This window comes from Somniosus microcephalus, chromosome 2 (assembly GCF_052327205.1).
Source record: "Somniosus microcephalus isolate GS21.2 chromosome 2, FLI_Smic_1.0, whole genome shotgun sequence".
NCBI lineage: Eukaryota > Metazoa > Chordata > Chondrichthyes > Squaliformes > Somniosidae > Somniosus > Somniosus microcephalus.
This window is the reverse complement of record NC_140988.1, coordinates 1,743,619-1,770,539: the sequence shown is the minus strand read 5'-3', so window position 1 is coordinate 1,770,539 and position 26,921 is coordinate 1,743,619. Positions and strand designations below refer to the sequence as shown.

The 26,921-nt window shown below is 47.1% G+C and overlaps 3 protein-coding genes across 6 annotated transcripts in view; 1 reads left to right on the top strand and 2 right to left on the bottom strand.

Annotated features, from left to right (window-relative positions):
- The window catches only part of gne (glucosamine (UDP-N-acetyl)-2-epimerase/N-acetylmannosamine kinase), a 467,449-nt gene that overhangs the window by 187,771 nt on the left and 252,757 nt on the right, over positions 1-26,921 (bottom strand). The window lies entirely within an intron of this gene.
- On the bottom strand, positions 439-5,740 carry smim19 (small integral membrane protein 19). The gene is made up of 3 exons (XM_086005495.1): positions 5,511-5,740; positions 3,659-3,780; positions 439-1,953 (listed from the first exon to the last, which is right to left on the bottom strand). Exons 1-3 carry the CDS (start codon positions 5,639-5,641, stop codon positions 1,895-1,897), a joined length of 312 nt encoding a protein of 103 aa, XP_085861621.1. The 5' UTR covers positions 5,642-5,740; the 3' UTR covers positions 439-1,894.
- Positions 6,250-19,223, top strand: LOC147122480 (uncharacterized). The gene is made up of 5 exons (XM_086005484.1): positions 6,250-6,415; positions 14,188-14,358; positions 17,121-17,220; positions 18,099-18,229; positions 18,337-19,223. The coding sequence occupies exons 1-5, from the start codon at positions 6,275-6,277 to the stop codon at positions 18,610-18,612; spliced, it is 819 nt and encodes a 272-aa protein (XP_085861610.1). The 5' UTR covers positions 6,250-6,274; the 3' UTR covers positions 18,613-19,223.

The window sequence follows — 26,921 nt, the reverse complement described above, 5'->3', positions numbered from 1 at the left end:
AGCACGATAGCCGGGATGTTGTCGGGGCCCATAGCCATTGCTGTATCCAGGCCGCTCACCCAGTGTTGACCAGCACTGCTCCCTCAATCAACACTAAAAGCAAATTAACTCATCATTCACTGCGTGCAAACTGACTGCTGCGTTGCACTTCTAAAAGTAATCAATTTGCTGTTGATCGCTTTAGGACATTCTGAGGATGTGAAATGCACTTTATAAATGTAAGTTCTTTCTTTTGCAGAAATGTGCAAGACTTTGGCTCCCAAAATATGGTACACAACATGTAGAGTACCAAAAACCAGTTGAACTGAATCTAACCTTCAATGTGTAGAGGCCTGATAAAGCCTCTGCCTACAATATAATCAGAAGGAAAAAACAAAGTAGATTTACATGGAAGAGTGCAACTACATTATTTAAAAAAATTTCACTTCATAACATACAGCCCTTTGAAATTCTTTATTAGTAATCACATTTTCAGCATTTTACAAGTGCAAAGCATAAAGCCAGTCTAATCAACAGTGGTTTAAATGTAATGTGTGGTTGAGTGCTTGGAGCAGCTGCTTTCTGTTCAGAGCGCAGTCGGAGGTAAATTATGAACTAAATTAAGTCACCATTCAGAAAGGTTTACTGACATAACTATCAAGATTCACCATCATGCATTTAGTAACTGAAGAATATATAAAACAAAAGGCTTGCCAATGTTCCATTTGGTAAATACACCAGATGATGCAGTACTGAACCACACAGGCCAGAAGATCCGTAGTGCAATCTCAACTGCTGCTGAAGCAGCGTCTGAGAGGTGCTACAATGGACTTCAGGGTCGCAAGGAGAAACTTAGGCAGAGTTCTCGCTCTTGCTCACTATCCAGTGAGCCCTGCTGAAAAACATGTGGAACAGGAGTGAGCTTAGCTTGGATGGTGCCAGGGTTAATGAGCACAATGACACTCATTGTCCAGATTCTCACAGCACACATTGCCACAAGGCCACTAATGCATGTAGATTTACCAACACAAGTCATTATATTCAGGAGAAAAAGGACAGAGGAAGAAAAGTGGAAACAGAAAAATATTGTAAGTATTTTAAAAAGTCTGAACATTTCTAATATTCAGTCAATATTATTTCTTTCTACTTGCATTTAGCAACATCCCGGCTTAACGCAGTCCTGTTAAGGAATCGAATTACAAATTATTTTAAAAGTTGCTAACTTTCTAACACCAAGAAACAATAAGAATCCTCACACCAATAATGGGTAAGACAAAGTTGTACTTTATTCTAGCTAAAACAGAATCCTTTACTTAAAACCAAACTCCATCCATAGAAATAGAGGAGGGGTTCTGTTAAAAAAAGCTTAAGATAAAACTGATCAAGATTACTCTTAACTGAGAGCAATCCCGTCCCTTTACCCTAACATCAATCCTTAAAAAGTTGTTCCCAATAATCTGATTCTATCCAATGTATGTTATCAATGGGCCTGTAACACCATAAGGTCAGGGAAGCAGTCAGGCAATGAGAGCATCAAACACGAGGGCACACTCAAGGTCGTTCTCCCCTTCTCATCATATTTCATGGGGAAAAAATTAATTAACATAATTTTCATGCATCAGGTTTTTGTAACAGATGACTTGCAGATGTAGATGCAGGATGGGAAAACAGGGCAACATTTTTTAATAAGCTGGGCAGTAATCCCCACCTCTCCTGTGTGTTTGTTGTGTAGAGGTGAGCGTTAAGCTCCAATTGCCAGCATTTTCTACTTTGATTTCAGATTTCCAACATTTGCAGTGTTTCTTTTTACTGGCTCCACCTTCAGTTCAGTGTCTCTAGTTTGTACGGCTGTGCCATATCATTCTACCGAAGTATCAATAGTGGCTTTGTGATGCTCTGCTGTAACGAGCACTTCTCACTCCACTGTAAGCTGTACACTGTCCGACTGCCCTTGCTGTTGCTCATACTTCCGTGCTGAATAAACACAAGATAAAATGATTAGTTAAAATAGATTTTAAAATAAAAACGATGGCCTGGAATTTGTGGTCAGCGGCGAAGCAAAGGTGTTCACTGCTGGCTCCGAAGTAATTTTCCCACAAAGTTCCTGCAATCTCTGTGGTGAGAACTTTGGCTTTTCCAACGTTCAATTCAAAGTGAGTAAGCTCTTAAAATGTTAACTTTTTAAAAATGTTAGAGAGAGCAAAATAAAGATTGGGGCTCTCACATGGGGAAAAGGCAAACCTGAAATACAGATGAACAAACTTAAAAAAAATAATTATTGTTTTTAAGTTTCTTAAAATTTTAATTAAAATGGATAAATTTCACACTGCACAAAATTTTAATTCGTTTTTCAGGCCCATAATCTTTGTTTAGTAGTCAATACGCTGTTAAAACCCCAGTTACTCCTAATCCCTCTGGGATAATTACTGCGGAAGAGCCGAAGTTTGTATCAGTTTCCCTGATTTGGTTGATTACACAGATTGCCGGCTGTGTGTGTGTAGTGGAGGGAGGGAGGGAGGAGGCGGGGGGGGGGGGGGGGGTGTCAGAGCTGTGAATGACAGATCGCAACTTCAAGATTTCAGCAGGCGCCTGCAGCTAAATCGCAAATTCCAGGCCTGTGTTACCGTTTTATTATAAAGTTTGCTGAGTAAAATGTAAGAGTCTTCACCTCTCCTTCCAAACTCAGAAAATTACAACTTTAGTAAACACATGAGCAGATTTGGACAGGCCTCTGCTGAGTGCTGACTGGCCTAAGACCCTCTGCAGTGGACATTGCTGGCTCAACCTGCTAAATGTCAGACAATGAAAAACACCAAAAATAACCAGTTGTTCACAGGATAACACTTGGCAGTTAACCAACAGAATGAAGACTAGGAATTTATATCTATGGTTTAATATCTATTTTTAAGGATGCAAGCTTCACCAGCAAAAGACTGAACAACTTTACAAAGAATAGAGAAATATTTCCAGGAAAAGTAATGACCAACCAAAATTGTGTGTTATAGCTGGAAACTGGGATTGGTTAAAAGATAACTGGGTTCCCGCCAAGGCTCAGCCGTAAGAGAAAGGAAAGGTCCAAGATGGATCCTCACTCTGAAGAGGCCGAGCGAGTCACTCAGTTTTACCGTTAAACCGAGGCGCCGTCTGCTCTCAGGTGGATGTAAAAGATCCCACGGCACTGTTTCAAAGAAGAGCAGGGGAGTTCTCCCCGGTGTCCTGGCCAATATTTATCCTTCAATCAATATAATAAAAAAAGATGATCTGGTCATTATCACATTGCTGATTGTGGGAGCTTGCTGTGCGCAAATTGGCTGCCGCGTTTCCTACATTGCGTGGGGTTACGGGGATCGGGTGGGATATGTGTCGGTGCAGGCTCGATGGACCGAAATGGCCTCTATCTGCACTGTGGGGTTTCTGTGATTCTGTGATTGCAACAGTGACCACACTTCAAAAAGTACTTCCTTGCCTGTAAAGCGCTTTGGGATCCGGTGGTTGTGAAAGGCGCTACATAAATGCAAGTCTTTCTTGGTTCAAGGCAGCAGCTCACCACCACCTTCTCGCGGAATAAATGTCGGCCATGCCGGCAACGGCCACATCCCCAGAATGAATTTGTAAAAATCTATATACAGACACTGAGATTTGCCATTTCAAAATTCATTACTGAACACAACACTCTTACCGATGTAGTACATGTCCAACTGCTGCCGTAAGCGAACTTTCTGTAAGTTGTCATAAAAGTTGGGCTCAGGTGTTGGATCAGCAGGAGGCACAGTAAATATTCTCATAATCTTCCTCTTATTCCTGTAATAGAAAATACAGATTAAAGTTAGAGGGGGCGGGGCTGTGGGTGGGGTTGTCCTGGGGGTGGGGTCTGTGCCCAGGGGGCCGGGGTCTGTGGACGGGCCTCAGTGCCTGGGGGGGACGGGGTCTGTGCCATAGAAACATAGAAGATAGGAGCAGGAGTAGGCCATTCGGCCCCTCAAGCCTGCTCTGCCATTCAATGCGATCATGGCTAATCATCCAAACTCAGTAGCCTGTCCCTGCTTTCTCCCCATATCCCTTGATCCCTTTAGTCTTAAGAAATATATCTAACTCCTTCTGGAATATCTTTAATGAATTGGCCTCAACTGCCTTGTGTGGTAGAGAATTCCACAGGTTCACCACTCTCTGGGTGAAGAAATTCCTCCTCATCTCAGTCCTAAATGGCTTACCCCTTATCCTTAGACTGTGACCCCTGGTTCTGGACTCCCCGACCATCGGGAACATCCTTCCAGCGTCTAGTCTGTCTAGTCCTGTTAGAATTTTATAAGTTTCAATGAGATCCCGTCTCATTCTTCTAAACTCTAGCGAGTATAAGCCCAATCGACCCAATCTCTCCTCATACGTCATTCCTGCCATCCCAGGTATCAGACTGGTGAATCTTCGCTGCACTCCCTCCATGGCAAGAACATCCTTCCTCAGATAAGGCGACCAAAACTACACACAATACTCAAGGTGTGGTCTCACCAAGGCCCTGTATAACTGCAGCAAGACATCCTTGTTCCTGTACTCGAACCCTCTCACTACGAAGGCCAACATACCATTTGCCTTCTTAAGGGGGGGCGGGGTCTGTCCCTGGGGGCGGGTCCCGGGCAGGATCCATCAGGGGGTGGGGTGTGTCAGGGGGCGGGGCCTGTCCTGAGGGGCGGGGTCGGTCCGGGTCGGGGGGCGGTCCGGGGGGGCGGGGTCTGTACAGGGGGGGCGGGGTCTGTCCAGGGGGGGCGGGGTCTGTCCAGGGGGGGCGGGGTCTGTCCAGGGGGGGCGGGGTCTGTCCAGAGGGGGGCGGGGTCTGTCCAGAGGGGGCGGGGTCTGTCCAGAGGGGGGCGGGGTCTGTCCAGAGGGGGGGCGGGGTCTGTCCAGGGGGGCGGGGTCTGTCCAGGGGGGGCGGGGTCTGTTTGGGGGCAGGGTTCGTCCCAGGGGCCGGGGTGTCCCGGGGGCGGGGTCTGTGTGGGGGCGGGGTGTCCCGGGGGGCGGGGTCTGTCCAGAGGGGGGGGCGGGGTCTGTCCAGGGGGGAAGGGTCTGTCCAGAGGGGGGCGGGGTCTGTCCAGAGGGGGGCGGGGTCTGTCCAGAGGGGGGCGGGGTCTGTCCAGAGGGGGGGCGGGGTCTGTCCAGGGGGGGAGGGTCTGTCCAGGGGGCGGGGTCTGTCCAGGGGGGAAGGGTCTGTCCAGAGGGGGGCGGGGTCTGTCCAGAGGGGGGCGGGGTCTGTCCAGAGGGGGGCGGGGTCTGTCCAGAGGGGGGGCGGGGTCTGTCCAGGGGGGGAGGGTCTGTCCAGGGGGCGGGGTCTGTCCAGGGGGGGCGGGGTCTGTTTGGGGGCAGGGTTCGTCCCAGGGGCCGGGGTGTCCCGGGGGGCGGGGTCTGTCCGGGGGGGGAGGGTCTGTCCAGGGGGCGGGGTCTGTCCAGGGGGGGCGGGGTCTGTTTGGGGGCAGGGTTCGTCCCAGGGGCCGGGGTGTCCCGGGGGGCGGGGTCTGTCCGGGGGCGGGTCAGGGACCCACCGGCGCGCGTACACCAGGAGGCCGAGGCTGAGCAGGATGGCGATCAGATAAACGTTGGTGGCGTCGTTCCAGGCCTCGTGCACCGTGTAGTCCATCCCCACGCCGCCCGCCATCGCCCCGTAGCCGGCCATGTCGCCCTCCGCTCCGCTCTCACTCCGGCTCCACAGGCCACTGATCAACAACAAAGCCAGCAAACGTCTTCAGCGGAAGTCCGGGTGGTTTATTAACTGCCGGTGTGATGGGTCAGGGGTCAGGGGTTTCTCTGGGCCCAGAGGCGGGAGCGGCTCTCAGGGGGCCGGCTTGGAATGATTGACGGGCCTGTGGGCGGGGCGGGGCCTATGGATGGGGCGGGGCTCAGGGGGGCCTCGGGGCGGGGCCTATATAGGTGGGCGGGGCCTATGGCGGGGGCGGAGCTCACTCGGGTTGGGGTTTCAGCTCCCGCAGGGCCGGCAGTGGGTGGAGGGGCCGAGTGGCCGCCTTCTGTGCTGTAACCATTCGAGGATTCTGTGAGGGACAGACTGGAACTTATTGAGGGGAAAATCGGTTATTGGTCATATATAAAAAAATGTTATGGTTTGCCATGGCAACAGGCGAGTCCGAGCAAGTCAACAAAACCGGCTGGTGTGGGCGGGGTGGATTAGCAGCGCCCGGGCCCCGCCCACCGGACCAGGCCCCGCCCCAACAAACTCTGGAAGTGTGCGTGCGCCGCTGCCTCGCCCTCATTGGCTGTTTTCCCGAATGGAGCTGCGGAATTGTCTGGAATAATGCGCAGGCGCGTTGCGCGGCTGCCCTGTCCCGGAAGCGGTTTGGAACTTCCTGCCGGGTTTGACCTCTGGAGTAGAAGGCGGCTGGCGGGAGGCGCCATGAGCTGGGCCCGGAGTGTGTGCGGCGTCCGCGGGCTCCCGGTGAGTACAGGCCTGGCCTGGCCTGGCCCCCCAGTGAGGATGATACCAATTGACTGCAGCAGGACATAGAAAGGCTAGCAGAATGGGCAGATGGAATTTAGTACAGAGAAGTGTGAGGTGATGCATTTTGGCAGAAGGAACAGGGAGAGGCAATATACACTTAATGGCACAGTTTTACAGAGTGTGCAGGGACAGAGGGACCTGGGAGTTAATGTGCATAGGTCCCTGAAGGTGGCAGGACATATTGAGAGAGTGGTTAACAAAGCATATGGGATCTTGGGCTTCATAAATAGAGGTATTGAGTACAAAAGTAGAGAAGTTATGCTGAGCCTTTATAAAGTGCTGGTTAGGCCCGCAGGGATCGGTGCTGGGTTCCTTGCTGTTTGTGGTCTACATTAATGATTTGGATGTGAATGTAAAGGGTATGATCAGTAAGTTCGCAGATGACACGAAAATTGGTGGGGTGGTAAATAGTGAGGAGGGAAGCCTCAGGCTACAGGACGATATACACAGGTTGGTCAGATGGGCGGAACAGTGGCAAATGGAATTTAACCCTGAAAAGTGTGAGGTGATGCATTTTGGACAGACTAACAAGGCAAGGGAATACACAATGAATGGTAGGATCCTAGGAAGGACAGAGGATCAGAGGGACCTTGGTGTGCATGTACATAGATCCCTGAAGGCAGCAGAACAGGTGGATAAGGTGGCTAAAAAGGCATATGGGATACTTGCCTTCATTAGCCGAGGCATAGAATATAAGAGCAGGGAGGTTATGATGGAGCTGTACAAAATGCTGGTAAGGCCACAGCTGGAGTACTGTGTGCGGTTCTGGTCGCCACACTATAGGAAGGATGTGATTGCTTTGGAGAGGGTGCAGAGGAAATTCACCAGGATGTTACCTGGGCTGGAGCGCTTCAGCTATGAAGAAAGACTGGACAGGCTGGTGTTGTTTTCCTTGGAACAGAGAAGGCTCAGGGGGGACCTGGTGGAGGTGTACAAAATTATGAGGGGCATAGATAGGGTAGATAGTAAGGAACTTTTCCCCTTAGTAGAGGGGTCAATAACAAGGGGGCATAGATTCAAGGTAAGGGGCAGGAGGTTTAGAGGGGATTTGAGGGAAAAACTTTTTCACCCAGAGGGTGGTTGGAATCTGGAACTCACTGCCTGAAAGGGTGGTAGAGGCAGGAACCCTCACAACATTCAAGAGGCACTTGGATGAGCACTTGAAATGCCATAGCATACAAGGCTACGGACCAAATGCTGGAAAATGGGATTAGATTAGACAGGGCTTGATGGCCGGCGTGGACGCGATAGAAACATAGAAGATAGGAGCAGGAGTAGGCCATTCGGCCCTTCGAGCCTGCTCCGCCATTCAATGAGATCATGGCTGATCATCCAAATTCAGTACCCTGTCCCTGCCTTCTCCCCATATCCCTTGATCCCTTTAGCCTTAAGAAATATATCCAACTCTTTCTTGAATATACTTAATGAACTGGCCTCCACCACCCTCTGTGGCAGAGAATTCCACAGGTTCACCACTCTCTGGGTGAAGAAATTCCTCCTCATTTCAGTCCTAAATGGCTTACCCCTTATCCTTAGACTATGACCCCTGGTTCTGGACTCCCCGGCCATCAGAAACATCCTTCCTGCATCTAGTCTGTCCAGGCCTGACAGAATGTTATCGGTTTCGATGAGATCCCCTCTCAATCTTCTAAACTCCAGTGAGTATAAGCCCAATCGACACAATCTCTCCTCATACGTCATTCCTGCCATCCCAGGTATCAGTCTGGTGAATCTTCGCTGCACTCCTTCCATGGCAAGAACGTCCTTCCTCAGGTAAGGCGACCAAAACTGCACACAATACTCAAGGTGCGGTCTCACCAAGGCCCTGTACAACTGCAGCAAGACATCCTTGTTCTTGTACTCGAACCCTCTTGCTACAAAGGCCAACATACCATTTGCCTCCTTAACCGCCTGCTGCACCTGCATGCTTACCTTCAGCGACTGGTGCACAAGAACACCCAGGTCTCTCTGCACTTCCCCTTCTCCCAATCTATTGCCATTCAATTCAAATAATAATCTGCCTTCCTGTTTTTGCCACCAAAGTGGATAACCTCACATTTAGCCACATTATAGTGCATTTGCCATGTTTCTGCCCAATCACCCAACCTGTCCAAATCGTACTGGAGTTTCACGACATCCTCCTCACAGCATACCCTCCCACCCAGCTTTGTGTCGTCTGCAAATTTGGAGATATTACATCCAATTCCCTCGTCCAGATCATTAATATATATTGTGAACAGCTGGGGTCCTAGGACCGATCCTTGCGGTACCCCACTAGTCACTGCCTGCCACTCGGAAAACGACCCGTTTATTCCAACTCTTTTTGCTTTCTGTCCGCCAACCAGTTCTCTATCCAAGTCAATACCTTGCCCCCCAATCCCATGTGCCTTAATTTTGCACGCTAATCTCTTATGCGGGACCTTATCGAAAGCCTTCTGAAAGTCCAAATACACCACATCCACTGGTTCTCCCTTATCTATTTTACCAGTTACATCCTCAAAAAATTCCAGTAGATTAGTCAAGCATGATTTACCTTTTGTAAATCCATGTTGACTTTGTCCGATCCAGTCACTGCTTTCCAAGTGCTCTGCTATTACATCTTTTATAATGGACTCTAGCATTTTCCCCACTACCGATGTCAAGCTTACTGGTCTATAATTCCCCGCCTTTTCTCTACCACCTTTTTTGAATAGTGGGGTAACATTAGCTACCTGCCAATCCATGGGTACCGTTCCAGAGTCTATCGAGTTCTGGAAGATGACCAGCAATGCATCTACTATTTCTAGGGCCACTTCCTTAAGTACCCTGGGATGTAGATTATCAGGCCCTGGGGATTTATCGGCCTTCAGTCCCATCAATTTTCCTAACACCATTTCCCTACAAATACTGATTTCTTTCAGTTCCACCCTTTCATCAGACCCTATGTTCCCTGGCATCTCTGGGAGGTTATTTGTGTCCTCCTTTGTGAAGACAGAACCAAAATATGTATTTATTAGTTGGTCTGCCATTTCTTTGTTCCCCATTATAAATTCCCCTGATTCTGACTGCAAGGGACCTACGCTTGACTTCACCAATCTTTTTCTCTTCACATATCTATAAAAGCTTTTACAGTCAGTTTTTATGTTCCCTGCACGCTTACTCTCATATTCTATTTTCCCTTTCTTAATTAATCCCTTTGTCCTCCTTTGTTGAATCCTAAACTGCTCCCAATCCTCAGGATTATTGCTTTTTCTGGCCAATTTATATGCCCTCTCCTTGGACCTTATGCTATCCCTAATTTCCCTTGTTAGCCACGGTTGGGTCACCTTTTTTGTTTTATTTTTATGCCAAACTGGGATGAACAAATTCTGTAGTTCATCCATTCGGTCTTTGAATGTTTGCCATTGCCTATCCACCGTCAACCCTTTGAGTGCCATTCCCCAATCAGTCCTACCCAACTCGCTCCTCAGACCATTGTAGTTTCCTTTATTTAAATTGAGGACCCTAGTCTCAGAGTCAACTACTTCATTCTCCATCTTAATGAAGAATTCGATCATATTATGATCGCTTCGACCCAAGGGGCCTCGTACAACAAGATTGCCAATTAATCCTTCCTCGTTACATAATACCCAGTCTAAGATGGCCTGATCTCTGGTTGGTTCCTTGACATATTGGTCCAGGAAACCATCCCATAAACACTCCAGGAATTCCTCCTCCACAGTATTGTTACTAATTTGGTTGGCCCAATCTATATGTACATTAAAGTCACCCATGATAACTGCTGTGCCCTTATTGCACGCTTCTTTAATTTCCCTTTTAATGCCATCCCCAACCTCCGCCTTACTGTTTGGAGGTCTATAAACCACTCCCACTAATGTTTTTTTCCCCTTAGTATTTCTCAATTCTACCCATACAGATTCCACCTCATCAGAGCTAATATCCTTCATTACAATTGTGTTAATCCCTTCTTTAACCAGTAATGCTACCCCACTTCCCTTTCCTTTTTGCCTATCTTTCCTGAATATCGAATACCCCTGGATGTTGAGTTCCCAGCCCTGGCCTTCCTTGAGCCACGTTTCCGTAATCCCAACCAAATCGTATTTGTTTACTTCTATTTGCGCAGCCAATTCATCCACCTTATGACAAATGCTCCTCGCATTAAGACGAGGGCCTCTTTCTGTGCTGTATAACTCTATGACTCTATGAAGTATTGCGTCCAGTTCTGGTCCCCACACTTTAGGAAGGATGTGAAGGCCCTTGAGAGGGTGCAGAGGAGATTTACCAGAATGGTTCCGGGGATGGGGGATCTTAGCTACAAGGACAGGTTGGAGAAGCTGGATTTGTTTTCATTAGAGCAAAGGAGGTTGAGGGTGATTTGATAGAGGTGTACAAGATTATGACGGGTTTGGATAGGCTAGACGGGGAAAGGCTGTTCCCACTAGTTGATGGTACAAGGACTAGGGGACACAGATTTAAGGTTTTGGGCAAGAGATACAGGGGGGATGTGAGGAATAACATTTTTACGCAGCGAGTGGTGAGGACCTGGAACTCGCTGCCAACGGAAGTGATGGAAGTGGAGACACTCGGTGTTTTCAAGAGGAGACTGGCTAGGCACTTGAGGGAAATAAACTTAAAGGGCTACAGGGATAGAGCGGGGGAATGGGACTGACTGGATTGCTCTACAGAGAGCCGGCACGGACTCGATGGGCCGAACGGCCTCGTTCTGTGCTGTTATGACTCTATGACGTTGAGTGCCAGGTTGGCCCAGCTGCCAATGGCTGTGCCTCAGGCCCGGGCCTTTCCGCAGTCACATTAATGCCGCTCAGAGGCGCAACTTGCATTTTACAGCACAGTTCACATTCGGTCTTCCTGTTGAAAGCTGAGATGTGAATGATCCTGTTTTATTGTACAACTGTCTCCAGGAACTGATTTGGGATTTTGACGAGGGAATTCCTCATCAACCTTTGGATTTCTTAAAAAGCACAGGCATCCTGGAAAAGTCTAATACTGAGAACGGACAGACCTTGCATTTCTGTATCGCACCTTCTCGGGACATCCCGAATTCAATGAATGACTTTTCGAGTGCAGTGACTGTTGTGCAGGATTGTAGCTTTGATTCCCAGTTGGGTGCTGCAAATGGTCTCGGTGCTGCAAATGGTCTCGGTGCTGCAAATGGTCTCGGTACTGAAGTGCCAAAACGTAAAAGGCTGCAAACCAAGAGCTGGAAAGTGGGATGAGGCTGGATAGCTCTTTTTCAGCCGGCACAGACATGATGGGATGAATGGCCTGCAGTGCTGTATCATTCTATGATTCTAAGTACATACAATATTTAGTTAATTTACTGGAGATTTATTTATTAGCAGGTTGGGGATGTGGGGAGCTGATTGGGGTGTAGGGTTGGGACGAGGTTGGGGTGTGGCAGCAGCACCAGATACTGTGACACTAAGTATATTCAATGCTCCGTTCGTGCAGCAATTGCTCACTCAATCCCTAATTCTGAAGCAGTTGTGACATGCCAGTGTTGGCAGTCACTTCAGTAGCAGGCTGATGTTTCAGCACAGCTATTTGACAGGGTAGGTACCTGACTGGCTAGGCCGAGTTAGGTTGTACTAGACACCTTGACCAGCTCTGGTGCCAACCTGGCGCTTCGTTTTTTCCGCTGACAGCTTTTCCACCGCGCAACCTCCCCACCAAATTTTCTCCTTTATTCCTGAAGGTGACAACTCATAGTGGCTGCTAGCCGACCTTGTCCAGGTGACCACTTGTCATGTGAGTGTGGTCATGGAGTTATGTCCAGCTATTCAACTATGATGTCCTCCCCCGTTGTCCACATGCGATCTAGTGATGAAGAATTGGAACCCTAGCTTTTGTTCCCCCTAAACCCACTGATCCCAATTGGAGTTCTCCCAGAGCCACCCCTGGCTGTGATCAGCTAACTCATGGGGTTGTACTTGGGCCATTCTGATCAGAGAGTTAAGGAGCCAAGAGCTTGAGGGGCTGAGCTGTTACCTGGGAGTGCTGTGATTGATGGGCTGTTAAAGCACCCTGGATTATTTCAGGTTTATGTCAATCTTCTGCTTACACTTTGGGCCACAGTAAATGCATCAAATAGTTTCTCGCTTCTCTGATGATGCCATCAATACTCACGAAAGAGAAATGGTAATGCTGTAAAACAGAGTAGGAATAAACGGGTCATTTTCGGGTTGGCATGCTGTAACTAGTGGGGTACTGCAAGGATCAGTGCTTGGGCCTCAGCTATTCACAATCTACATCAATGATTTGGATGAGGGGACCAAATGTAATATATCCAAGTTTGCTGATGATACAAAGCTGGGTGGGAATGTAAGTTGTGAGGAGGATGCAAGGAGGCTTCAAGGGGATATAGACAGGCTAAGTGAGTGGGCAAGAACATGGCAAATGGAATATAATGTGGAGAAATGTGAAGTTATCCACTTTGGTAGGAAAAGCAGAATATTTTTTAAATGGTGAGAGATTGGGAAATGTTGGTGTTCAGAGGGACCTGGGTGTCCTTGTACACGAATCACTGAAAGTTAACAGGCAGGTACAGCAAGCAATTAGGAAAGCAAATGGTATGTTGGCCTTTATTACAAGAGGATTTGCGTACAAGAGTAAAGACGTCTTACTGCAATTATATAGGGCCCTGGTGAGACCACACCTGGAGTATTGTGGACAGTGTGGGTCTCCTTACCTAAGGAAGGATATACTTGCCATAGAGGGAGTGCAACGAAGGTTCACGAGATTGATTCCTGGGATGGGGGGATTGTCCTATGAGGAGAGATTGAGTAGACTAGGCCTATATTCTCTCGAGTTTAGAAGAATGAGAGGTGATCTCTAGATTTCTCTACCACAGAAGGCGGTTGAGGCCAATTCATTAAATATATTCAAGAAGGAGTTAGATATATTTCTTAAGGCTAAAGGGATCAAGGGATATGTGGAGCAGGCAGGGACAGGGTACTGAGTTTGGATGATCAGCCATGATCTCATTGAATGGCGGAGCAGGCTCGAGGGGCCGAATGGCCTACTCCTGCTCCTATCTTCTATGTTTCTGTCTCATTGAAACATACAAAATTCTTACAGGGTTTGACAGGGTAGATGCAGGGAGGATGTTTCCCCTGGCTGGGGAGTCTAGAATCAGGGGTCACAGTCTCAGAATAAGGGGTCGGTCATTTAGGACTGAGATGAGAAATTTCTTCAGAGGGTGGTGAATCTTTGGAATTCTCTACCCCAGAGGGCTGTGGGGGCTCAGTCGTTGAGAATATTCAGGACAGAGAGCGATAGATTTTTGAATATCAAGCGATATGGGGATAGTGTAGGAAAGTGGAGATGAGGTAGAAGATTAGCCATCATTGAATGGCGGGGCAGGCTTGAGGGGCCGAATGTCCTGCTCCCAATTCTTATGTTCTTATGTTATGTACTTATTTTATCTAAAGGACAATGATGGTAAGATTCTCTCTAAGTTGTAGACCAGAGAGTCCCACTGTAAAGATGAGCTTTTCCTGTAATTTGCTTTGTTTAATAGAAGGTACTTTATTCCCAATTCCATATCTCAAATTTCTGGAAAGTTGGGTATTCATTTTAAAACAGTACGTGGCATTGAAGAATCATCGTGGAATTTAGAAACTGTACGTGGCATTGAAGAATCATCATGAAATTTAGAAACATGAAGCCTTTTTTTATTTGCCCTGCTCACTGGATTTTTCCCATTCTAGTCTTTTATTGCGTTAACATCAAGATGGACAAGAGCGAGACCTGCTGCTCGCAAACTGGAATACAGCACAAAGTCTGAGAAACCTGAGCGACCTATCGGGCGATATCCTGTCCCATATAAAAAGGATCTGCCATATGACATTGTCGAACTGATGGAGGAGGTGGAAACTAAGGTGGGCAGTCGTACTTCTGAAAGTGTTGTGGTGTCTTTTACTGATGGTGTCACATTACACCACAGCATTTTCTTTTGGGTTGAACTTGTGTTGATATTCTAACCTCTTATTTCACCAACTACGGTTGAATGCTATTTATTTGTTTTATCACTTTGCAGAGATGACTGCACTGTGACAGAATTTCATCGTTTTAAGTTCCAATCTCAAATGGTAACATCGAAGTGCAAATATTATCAAGAAGCATCTGTCAGATTTTTTAAATGTAATAAATACTTCAATGTATTTTTATATTTAATAAATAAAATCTCTTTCTGGCAACAAAAAATAGCCTTCTGAATATGGCTGAAATGTGGCTGTTTCCATGTGTTTAAGACAGGAGAGTGGAATGGAGTGCAAATATTATTTTTAAAGATCGGGAAGCTGCAGTGGGAGACAGTTTTCTGGCCCTGGCCTTTCAATGGCTGTTGCTAGTACGACCTGACTCTACCGTATCGCTGTGAGCCTGCACAAAGTGTCTTGTCTTGCAGGTTCTGTTCGGCACTATTCTTATCTATAGAAGTTACTACACTGAAACAGGCCATTCGGTCCAATCACCCATGTCTGTTTACCCGCCGACACTGAAACAGGCCATTCGGTCCAATCGCCCATGTCTGTTTACCCTCCGACACTGAAACAGGCCATTTGGTCCAATCACCCATGTCTGTTTACCCTCCTACACTGAAACAGGCCATTCGGTCCAATCGCCCATGTCTGTTTACCCTCCGACACTGAAACAGGCCATTCGGTCCAATCGCCCATGTCTGTTTACCCTCCGACACTGAAACAGGCCATTCGGTCCAATCACCCATGTCTGTTTACCCTCCTACACTGAAACAGGCCATTCGGTCCAATCGCCCATGTCTGTTTACCCTCCGACACTGAAACAGGCCATTCGGTCCAATCGCCCATGTCTGTTTACCCTCCGACACTGAAACAGGCCATTTGGTCCAATCGCCCATGTCTGTTTACCCTCCGACACTGAAACAGGCCATTCGGTCCAATCGCCCATGTCTGTTTACCCTCCGACACTGAAACAGGCCATTCGGTCCAATCGCCCATGTCTGTTTACCCTCCGACACTGAAACAGGCCATTCGGTCCAATCGCCCATGTCTGTTTACCCTCCGACACTGAAACAGGCCATTCGGTCCAATCGCCCATGTCTGTTTACCCTCCGACACTGAAACAGGCCATTCGGTCCAATCGCCCATGTCTGTTTACCCTCCGACACTGAAACAGGCCATTCGGTCCAATCACCCATGTCTGTTTACCCTCCGACACTGAAACAGGCCATTCGGTCCAATCACCCATGTCTGTTTACCCTCCATGTGAGCAAATAGTTCTAAACACATTTACCCAACCTTCCCCCATATCCCTTCATTGCTTTATCCTTCATCCACCGCTTCAATCTAACCTTGAATGTTGACACAGTTTCTCCCTCAGCCACTCACCCTGGGAGTGAATCCCACAGCCTCACAACTCTGTGAAGTGCTTTCTCCTGCCCTCTGTTTTAAATCTCTTACATTTAATCTTGTCTCTACGGCCCCTCATTCTAGACACAACTGCTGGAGTCTGTCTGCTTCTCTCTCCCCTGTCCCATCCTTTCATCATGTTAAGCACCTATCATATCGCCCTGTAATCTGTTCTAATGTAGGAAGTCCCAATTTTTCAAGTCTTTCTCCTCAAACCAGATATCATCCTGGTGAATCTGCTGTACCCTCTCTAATGCCCCAATATCCTTTCTATAGCGTGGAGCCTAATGCTGCACACAGTGCTCTAACTGAGGTCTTAGTAAGGTTTTATATCAGCTCATTGTTACCTCTTGGCTTTTATAATCGACACATCTTTTGATACAACCTAGAATTCCATGAACTTTTTTACAGCCTTTTCATGAGGTGCTGCCTTTAATGTCCCGTGAACCTGTCCCCCCCAAATCCCTCTGCTCTTCCTCAGCACCGAGCCTACTCCCATTCACAGTATTAATCACTGCTGGTATTTTTACCATGCAACACCTCACACACTGACCTTGAATTCCATCTGCCAATTTTTAGCTCATTCTTCATCTTATTTGCAGCTTCCTTTTGTCTTGTAAATAATTTTCTGTATCTCCTATTTTGGTATCATCTACAAATTTCAGCACCTCACCCTCTAGCCCTATATCCTAATCATTGATACACACAGTGAACAGGAGTGGCCCCAGCACTGAACCCTGTGGGACACCACGACCCACTGCCAACCACTCTGAGAAACTGCCCTTAACTCCTACTCTCTGATTTTTCCCTTCTAACCAATTTTTAATCCAGTTCGTTATCCCCCCCTAATTCCATACCCTTTAATCTTCTCTCGTAAACTTCGGTGTGGTACCTTGTCAAAGGCTTTCCTACAGTCCATGTTCACCAGATCCACTACAATTCCCCATCCACCATGTCCATTACCTCCTCAAAGAATTCGCTGAGGTTTATCTAGCACGATCATTCCTTTGGAAATCCGTGGCAGCTACTTCCAATTTTCTCTGCTTTAAATTTAAAACTAGGGAGCGGGAGGGAGGGAATAAGAGTTATTTTCTCCTTTCCTTCCTTCACTTGCTTTCACTCACTCGCTCCATTGAGTATTTTTTGTAAAATTTATTACATTCCAATATTTTTTTTAACTATTGTCCAGCTTTTGAGGTAGGTATAACCTGGGAAGCATGCAGTGTATCTTCAATATTACTTCTGTTTTACAGGGTGGTTTTCTGCCAAATATATTCAAAGCGCTTTCCTATCGGCCTGTGGAATTCAGGGCATTCTTTGCGTACTACAATGCCCTAATGAACAAAGAATCAGGTATGACAAAAGATTGATTTGCATTTATCTAGCACTTTTCATTTCATTGTGACATCCATAAGGGATTCACAGCCAGTGAATGATTTTTTGACGTGTCCTTACTGTTGTGTACCCAGCTGCCTTTTGTGGCTGACAGATATTGTAAAATCTTCTAGTTAGGGGTAGGGGTACAAGGGTGGGGAGGGAGTTAGGGGATACAGGGGTAGGTGGAGTGGTCTGGGGTAGGTTCAGGGGGTTAGGGGTACGGGGCTAGGTGGAGGGCTATGGGGGTAGGTGGAGGGGTTAGGGGTATGGGGGTAAGTGGAAGGGTTAGGGGTAGGTAGAGGGGTATGGGGTAGGGTTAGGGGTACGGGGATAGGTGGAGGGATTAAGGGTACAAGGGTAGGTACGGGGGGTAGGTGCAGGGGTAATGATTAATAATTACTGGAGCAGCAATCAAGGAGTTGAGAGTTGAAATCCCACCATGGTAGGTTGTGGAATGGAATTCAATAATTCTGGTAAATTGTGGGCTGTTAGCAGAAATATATAACCAGGAGAACAGCTGAATTCTAAAATCCCAACAACCATTACATCTTTGAAAATGCAGAGGAAGCTATGGGCAGTCCAGCGGGATAGCTTTGGGTTGCTTTAGCAAAGAGCTGCTACAGACACGATGGTTTTCCTTTGCTGTAAACGTGTGGTTTTAAGGTAAATGATGGCAAAAGAATGGATTCCTCCCCCACACAGAATATTTGTGGTTTATAACCAGGAAGTGGATTGTTTTGGAAGAAAACTATTGGAATGTCTTAATTCCTTTAATGAGTGAAATTCCTGTGGAAAAGGAAGTGTCTAAACTTTTCTCTTTCTGTTCTGACCTGACCCCTGAAATTTGTCTTTAGGTAATCTCAGCAAAGCAGATAGAGAACTTATCATTGTGGCCACGAGTGCTAATAATCACTGTCCCTACTGTGTCATTGCGCACAGTGCCCTACACCGGATATATTCCAAAAATCCAATTCTGGCAGATCAGGTGAGCAATAATGAAATATTCTCTCTGCAAAAGGACAGAGCTTTCTAATTGACTGTAATTTGGCTGTTTGTTGGTGACTTGCTCCTCTGTTCTGCCTGTTCTTTCAGGTGGTTGTGAACAGGCATTTGGCTGACCTGGATGATCGGCAACGTGCCATGCTGGATTTTGCTCTCACTGTGAGCAGCGCAGAAAACATCACTGAGGACCATCTAAAAAAACTGGAAATACACGGATTTGACCGCGAGGACGCCTGGGACATCGGCGCGATAACTGCGTTCTTTGCAATGTCCAACCGCCTGGCTCACCTCATTGATTTGCGTCCAAATGAAGAGTTTTACACATTGGGAAGATTGCCCAAGGAGAAGGAAAAGAGGGAGGGTTGACCATGTTCTGTTTCTGATTCAGATTCAGCCTGCTGTTTATTTGGAAAGTAGCATATCTTTATTTAAGTTTGAAGTGAAGGCTCTGGAACACGTAGCTACTAGTCCTGCAAAATGCAAAATAAAAGTAAAACTAGAAGCAAAAAGAGGAGGATGATTTCCATGCAAAGATGAAGCTGAGCAGAATTCTAACTGCAGTCTTTAAAATTAGGAAGTAACAATTGTGATCGAGCATTTATCCAAAAAACACCAAAGGAAGTGACTGTTAGGTGTTGGGATCACACTGATGCTTGTACCGATTTATATACACACATATACACAGGTATGTACATTATATGGGCATATTTAGGCACCCTTTGCAGTCCCAGAATATAGTTACTGCGATGATGGAACCATACTCCACTAGTTCTGCTGTTGAAAATCAATCCATCAATACCGGGGTTTACTGTTTCCTTTATTAATCTGTTTGTGCACATATAAAATAAATATGCAAATCGAATCCTGTTGCGTTCCTGTTTAAAATAGAACATTTGAGGTTTTCAGAAAATTGTGATAGACATCATGTAATCGCAAGAGTGTACAGTAATTCTATTTAATTAAACTTTAGTACAACAGTTTAATCTTAATTACTTATTAGCTAACTGAAGAGGAAGGCTGTTTAGTTTGAATAGCAACCTTCAGTAATTCCCTCAAATGATGCATAAATGAGAAATAATGGCTTTAGGCACCTCCATTATAGGAAGGATCTTAGAGCCATGGACATGGTACAGTGAAGATTCACTAGAATGGTGCCATGAATAAGAAGTTATAGTTGAGGAGAGGCTTGAATGATTGAGGCGCTTTTTCACAAACACATAAGGTTATGGCATGAGCTAATGGAGGTTTTCAAAATGATGAAAGGTTTTGAGAGGGTAAATAGATAGTGAAAGATTGTTCCCAGTGGTTCGTCAATCAGTAACAAGTGGCAGAGGCAGGGCTATTGGCAAAGAGCAAAGGGGGAAGTTAAGACTTTTTCAACAGCTTACTAGGACAAGGAATGCTTTACCACAAGTAGCTATTGAGGCAGGACTATAAGATCATTTAAAAGGGAATTAATAGTCTGAAGGAAGAACTTAAACAGATCGGAGGAAAGGACAGGGAAAGCTGGAACTGGTATAGGCTGAAATGGGTTGCTTCTGTATTGCAATTTTGTAGGAATTGAATCTTAATGGAACCCTATGGAACAGATGGTGAAATCACAGGCACAACTGTAGTTCGCACACCAATTTAATTCCCATTTAAAATTAACATTTATTTCAACTTTTAACCATTTTAATTCTGACTACTTACCTAATACCTAATGTGTGGAATAAATTAAATATATGATCCATGGGATACAAACAAAACTGTCCTGGCTCTGACCATAACTCACTCATTGAATTCCAATCATATTCACCACTTTTATCTTGTATCCTTTATGGACTAATGAAGGGACAAAGACTAGCTTTGGTTAATTGTGTGGTCAGTCCCAGATAACTATAATCATACAACACAGAAGGAGGCCATTTGGCCCATCGTGCCTGTGCCGGCTCTTTGATAGAGCTGTCCAATTAGTCCCACTCCCCTGCTCTTTCCCCATAGTCCTGCAATTTTTTTCCCTTCAAGTATTTGTCCAATTCTCTTTTGAATGTTACTATTGAATCTGTTTCCACCACCCTTTCAGGCAGCGCATTCCAAATCACAACTAGACTGGATAGATGGATGAAGGAAAATGGGATGGATTTCTGTTGAAATATGCTTTGTACGAGCTTGCATGTTGATTGCTTACAAGCCATTTCGAACAATACAAAATAAAAGTTAAAAATTAAACACAGGCAAAAATCTCTTTGCTAGTGTTTTACAGTGGTGGGGGGGGGCAGAATAAACAGCAGTTAATGGTGGGAGAGTTGGAGGTGACCAAAAACTTGGTTGAAGAGATGATTTTGAAAATGAGAAGTAGCAAGGGGAGGGAATTAGGAAGAGTTCCACAGAGTGGGGCCAAAGCAGCTGAAGGCTCTGCCCCCACGAGTGGGGTGAAGGGAGATGATCATGCACAGAAGGCCAGCGTTGGAGGCAAAGGAAGGGTGCAGCACTGGAGGAAGCTGCATAATTCAAATGAAAGATTTTAAACAGAACATATCCAGTAGCCTCTTCCTCTAACTCCTCATATTGCTACTGTGCTTGCATTGTGGAAATGGACCATTGCCTGTTGCCAGTACAGAATGTTAAAGGAGGTTATCCGTGGAAATCATCAGCCCAGGATTGGAAAGTGAGGGTGGAGTCCAGATTGATTACCTTTGGCAACTAGGGAGTATTCATGTAGAACTTTTCTTCAGGAAGTTATATCAGTGGAATAGGATCCAGGAGGAGGGAAGATTGTGTGATCTGTAGAAAGAGCAGTTTGATTGGCTAAATGTCTGTCTTATCTGCACTTTACATATCCTCGTCACTTCAGCTCTGTCTATACGAAGCAATTACTCATTATTGGCCTGTCGTTTATGATAATAGCTTGTACACTGCTTGGGAAACCATCCTGTATAATTAACAATTTCAAGAAATAACTGGTGAGTTCATCTGGAGATATTTGAACTTGAGGTTTGATTGCAAGAGAATCATTTTGGGTTTGATCACAACTGATCGAGTCTTTGGGTCGAATGTCATCTTTAATTTCTCCCACTCCAGCTAGTGTAGGGCTGCTTTCTAGTCCTTGTAGTGCTAACTTTTAATGTTTTATTTTGCTGTACAATAAGTTGAGTTTTTAAAGCATGTAAAATATCAAGTATTGTATCTCTAGAATATGAGTAGAACCCAGTACAGGGAGGGTGGGGCAGGGAGAGAGTAGAACCCAGTCCAGGGAGGGTGGAGCAGGGGGACTAGAACCCAGTACAGGGAGGGTGGGGCAGGGAGAGAGTAGAACCCAGTACAGAGAGGGTGGGGCAGGGAGAGAGTAGAACCCAGTCCAGGGAGGGTGGAGCAGGGGGACTAGAACCCAGTACAGGGAGGGTGGGGCAGGGAGAGAGTAGAGCCCAGTACAGAGAGGGTGGGGCAGGGAGAGAGTAGAACCCAGTACAGGGAGGGTGGGGCAGGGAGAGAGTAGAACCCAGTACAGAGAGGGTGGGGCAGGGAGAGAGTAGAACCCAGTACAGGGAGGGAGGGGGAGAGTAGAACCCAGTACAGGGAGGGTGGGGCAGGGAGAGAGTAGAACCCAGTACAGGGAGGGTGGGGCAGGGAGAGAGTAGAACCCAGTACAGGGAGGGTGGAGCAGGGGGAGAGTAGAACCCAGTACAGAGAGGGTGGGGCAGGGAGAGAGTAGAACCCAGTACAGGGAGGGTGGGGCAGGGGGAGAGTAGAACCCAGTACAGGGAGGATGGGACAGGGAGAGAGTAGAACCCAGTACAGGGAGGGTGGGGCAGGGGGAGAGTAGAACCCAGTACAGGGAGGGTGGGGCAGGGGGAGAGTAGAACCCAGTACAGGGAGGGTGGGACAGAGGGACTAGAACCCAGTACAGGGAGGGTGGGGCAGGGGGAGAGTAGAACCCAGTACAGGGAGGGTGGGGCAGGGAGAGAGTAGAACCCAGTACAGGGAGGGTGGGGCAGGGAGAGAGTAGAACCCAGTACAGGGAGGGTGGGGCAGGGAGAGAGTAGAACCCAGTACAGGGAGGGTGGGGCAGGGAGAGAGTAGAACCCAGTACAGGGAGGGTGGGGCAGGGAGAGAGTAGAACCCAGTACAGGGAGGGTGGGGCAGGGAGAGAGTAGAACCCAGTACAGGGAGGGTGGGGCAGGGAGAGAGTAGAACCCAGTACAGGGAGGGTGGGGCAGGGAGAGAGTAGAACCCAGTACAGGGAGGGTGGGGCAGAGAGAGAGCAGAACCCAGTACAGGGAGGGTGGGGCAGGGGGAGAGCAGAACCCAGTACAGGGAGGGTGGGGCAGGGGGAGAGTAGAACCCAGTACAGGGAGGGTGGGGCAGGGGGAGAGTAGAACCCAGTACAGGGAGGGTGGGGCAGGGGGACTAGAACCCAGTACAGGGAGGGTGGGGCAGGGAGAGAGTAGAACCCAGTACAGGGAGGGTGGGGCAGGGAGAGAGTAGAACCCAGTACAGGGAGGGTGGGGCAGGGAGAGAGTAGAACCCAGTACAGGGAGGGTGGGGCAGGGGGAGAGTAGAACCCAGTACAGGGAGAGTAGAACCCAGTACAGGGAGGGTGGAGCAGGGGGAGAGTAGAACCCAGTACAGGGAGGGTGGGGCAGGGGGAGAGTAGAACCCAGTACAGGGAGGGTGGGACAGAGGGACTAGAACCCAGTACAGGGAGGGTGGGGCAGGGGGAGAGTAGAACCCAGTACAGGGAGGGTGGGGCAAGGAGAGAGCAGAACCCAGTCCAGGGAGGGTGGAGCAGGGGGAGAGTAGAACCCAGTACAGGGAGGGTGGGGCAGGGGGAGAGTAGAACCCAGTACAGGGAGGGTGGGGCAGAGATGCCTCCACAGCAAAGATTAACTGGAATATTTTTCAGATTTTGACATACCGTCTGATGCAGTCTTGAATATTACTGAGGGGCACGAGCTCGGTAACTATTTACTACTGTTTGGCCTTTGTAATGAACAAAAATACTTTGCCAGTGGAAAACTTGAAAACAAATAGCATTTGTTTGTAAATGAATACTCTGCAAGGTAAAGTATTTAAAGCAAGGCGTATGGAGCACAATTTGTCCTGCAGTTCCCATTTTACATGTAAATGTTGTGGTTAGTAATAGTTATGATTGTACTTAAAATAAAAATCTGCTGTGATAAAGGTTTTCAGTATTGGTTGTGCCTTGGAGTAATTTGTACTCTGACACTGTTCATTCCTTTGTCACAGTAACAATGTTGTTCTCTGTTCTTATAGCTCAGCTTCAGACTCAATTCCAATTGCCTTCAATGTTGAGTCAATTTCCTTCCCTCTTTCCCCCACTAACAAGCCACTCATTCTTGCTAAGGTCCAGTTTTACTGGTGCTGACAGCTCTCAATATCAACACACACACTTGCACCAGTGGTAGTAATCAGGAGCCGGAATCTTGGCTGATATTCCCCACTCCTCAGGCTGATTGTAGCTCTCCAACCGCCAAACATCTCTGTTTTGTGTGAAAGTCTGGTTCCCTTCGGCTCAGCACTTCATCTCTTCCCGTCGCACTCTGGCCTGTCTGTCTCTGGTCTCCTCTATGGTTCTAAATGAGCATAGTGCAGACTTCAGTAACCGTTTCTCTTGGGCACCTCACAGTCCTCCCACCTCAGCACTGACTTTAGCTCCTTCACACCCTAGTGCCCCACCTTAGCTGCCCCACCCTCTTGCCCTCCCTGTTTCTTCCAGCCACCTGTCACATTATTCCCTTCCTTTTTGGAACTGTTTAGACCTGTCTTTTTTTTTGTCTCCAGTGCCTTTTTAATGCCTGACTGAGGTAGGTGCCAGGGGAAGGGGTGTTGGAGGTGATAGAGGAGTGGACCAGTGTGTTGCGGAGTGTGTGGTCCCTTCGGAATGCTGAAAGGGGAGGTGAGGGGAAGATGTGTTTGGTGGTGGGATCACGCTGGAGGTGGTGGAAATGGCGGAGGATGATCTGTTGAATGTGGAGGCTGGTGGGGTGAAAGGTGAGGACAAGGGGAACCCTATCGTGGTTCTGGGAGGGAGGGGAAGGGGTGAGAGCAGAAGTGCGGGAAATAGAACAGACACAGTCAAGGGCCGTGTCAACCACAGTAAAGGGGAATCCTCGGTTGAGGAAAAAGGAAGACATGTCGGAAGCACTGGTATGGAAGGTGGCATCGTCAGAGCAGATGCGGCGGAGACGGAGAAACTGTGAGAATGTGTCCGTTCCTGTGCAAGTGCAGGAGATGCAACACCTGCTCTTTTACCTCCACCCTTCCCACTGTCCAGGACCCCAAACATTCCTTCCAGGTGAAACAGCGATTTACTTGTTCTTCTTGCAATTTAATATACTGTGTGATAAAAATGATAACTTCCGGGAAGTTATGTCATCACTTCCTGTGAACTATGAACTATCAACTATCAACTGTGTACATACCTCACTTCCTGTCATATGTCACTTCCTGTTGGACTGGTATAAATACTGGTCTGTTCAGTATTGTAAGAGGCTTCTACCAGAGGCATGGTAAAGACCTCTCTTGTGTATATAGTGTGTTTATAAGTTACTTAAAGCTTACTTTAAAGTTACTTGATGGTAAGTCTCCTTTTTCTTACATCAATTTAAGTAACTTAGTATTTACACTGACAAATACTCGACCTTCAGACAAACTCGGAAGTTAAGGATCCAGGGAACCACCCATCATGGAGAAAATCCTTAGACCTATTCGTCTGGACTTGGACCCGAATACACCAGCAGCTGGCAGGGTATGGAAGCATTGGTATCGTACTTTTGAGAATTTTCTGGATGAATGTAAAGCGGATGCTCCTGCTAAATTGAAGATACTTGTCAATTATGTGACCCCAAAAGTGTTCGAATATGTTGATGACTGGGATAATTATGAAGAGGTGATTCGGGCACTTAAGAAACTGTATGCGAAGACCCCAAATGAGGTCTATGCTAGACATCTACTGGCCACAGCCCGACAAGGGCCAGGGGAATCAATTGACGAATTCCTGCAAGAACTTCGCAGGCTCAGCGTAGATTGTAACTTTCAGGCAGCCTCAGCTGAGCTGTACCGCCAAGAAATGATTCGTGATGCTTTCATCTGCGGGATTGCCTCTCCATTTATACGCCAGCGTCTACTAGAAAGTAAAACACTTGAGCTACAAAAAGCTTTTGACCTAGCTTGTTCACTGGATTTGGCAAAGAGAAATGCAGACCTCTATCAGCTGCCCAGATCTCGATCTGCTGCTGTAGCTGCAACCAGACAATTCAAGCGGTCTCGGGTGAACCCTATCATGGGGGAATCTAATTCTGATAATTCTGATGAAGAAGAGGAGGACGACCCCACTTTAGCAGCCTCTTGGCAATCTAGGAAGGAATGCTTCTTTTGTGGAGATGCTTTTCACCCTAGGAAAACCTGCCCTGCTCGCAATGCAATCTGCAGTTATTGCGGGAAAAAAGGACACTTTGCTAAAGTTTGCCTATCAAGGGCCTCTACGAGGGCCAATCCAGCTAAGGCCTACCGAACTGCCCCAATTAGGGCCTATCAAGATGCTCCAGCTAGGACCTATCAAGCTTCCTCTCGAGCTCTCTCCCGAAGAAGCACACCGAGAGTTTTAGCCACTCTCTGTGCAACGACACCAATTACAGCTGCTTGCTCACAGAACCTGTCTCATGCAGCCACAAAAATTTCAATTAAAGGGCATACCTTAGATGCCTTAATTGACTCAGGAAGTACTGATAGTTTCATTAAGGAACAAATTGTTGCGAAATTGAAACTACATGTCTTCCCATCGGACCAGGCAATTGCGATGGCCCAGTCATCACTTAATACCAGAATCTCCGGCTTTTGTGTTGTTGATATGACACTTCATGGTCGTATGTATCCCTCCACCCGACTTTCGGTGCTCAAGGACTTATGTAGTGATCTCCTCTTAGGGCTGGACTTCCAAAAACAGCATAAGAAACTCACCATTGAGTTTGGTGGATCCAAACCCGGACTTACTATTTCTAATATACCGTCTAAATTACCATTTTGTGCATTATCAGCAGCTTCACTTGATGAACCCTCATTATTTGCCAATATTCCGCCTCAATGCCAACCGATAATAACGAAATCGCGGCGCTTTAATCAGGAAGACCAATCTTTTATTGCGGCTGAAATCTCTCGACTTCTAGCAGAGGATATCATTGAACCATGTTCGTCGCCCTGGCGGGCTCAAGTCGTCATTGTCAAGAACCCTCTAAAACCTCACAAACGGCGACTATGCATCGATTATTCGCAAACCATCAATCAATATACCGACTTGGACGCCTACCCATTGCCACGCATTGATGATATGGTTAATAAACTGGCCGAATACAAAGTGTTCTCAACTTACGATTTAAAAAGTGCCTATCATCAGTTACCCTTGAAGGTCTCAGATAAGCAGTACACAGCCTTTGAGGCTAATGGACGGCTGTACCAATTTCGTCGCCTCCCATTCGGGGTTACTAATGGAGTGGCTGTCTTTCAACGGGCAATGGATGGCCTGGTTAAGCAGGAAAACCTAAGGGACACTTTTCCCTATCTTGATAACATTACCATTGCAGGTCACGATCAACAGGAACACGACTCCAACCTCCAAAAATTTCGGGATGCCCTCCATCGCCGTAATTTGACCCTGAATGAATCCAAATCTGTTG

Bases quoted from the DNA above. Each gene is read 5' to 3' on its own strand.
- smim19 (XM_086005495.1), bottom strand. From the start codon at position 5,641: ATGGCCGGCTACGGGGCGATGGCGGGCGGCGTGGGGATGGACTACACG. The intron at 3,781-5,510 runs GTGGGTCCCTGA...TTTCTATTACAG, and splicing joins CTCCTGGTGTACGCGCGCCG to GAATAAGAGGAAGATTATGA. The intron at 1,954-3,658 runs GTAAGAGTGTTG...GTGTTTATTCAG, and splicing joins GTTGGACATGTACTACATCG to CACGGAAGTATGAGCAACAG.
- LOC147122480 (XM_086005484.1), top strand. From the start codon at position 6,275: ATGCGCAGGCGCGTTGCGCGGCTGCCCTGTCCCGGAAGCGGTTTGGAA. The intron at 14,359-17,120 runs GTGGGCAGTCGT...TCTGTTTTACAG, and splicing joins TGGAGGAGGTGGAAACTAAG to GGTGGTTTTCTGCCAAATAT. The intron at 18,230-18,336 runs GTGAGCAATAAT...CTGTTCTTTCAG, and splicing joins ATCCAATTCTGGCAGATCAG to GTGGTTGTGAACAGGCATTT.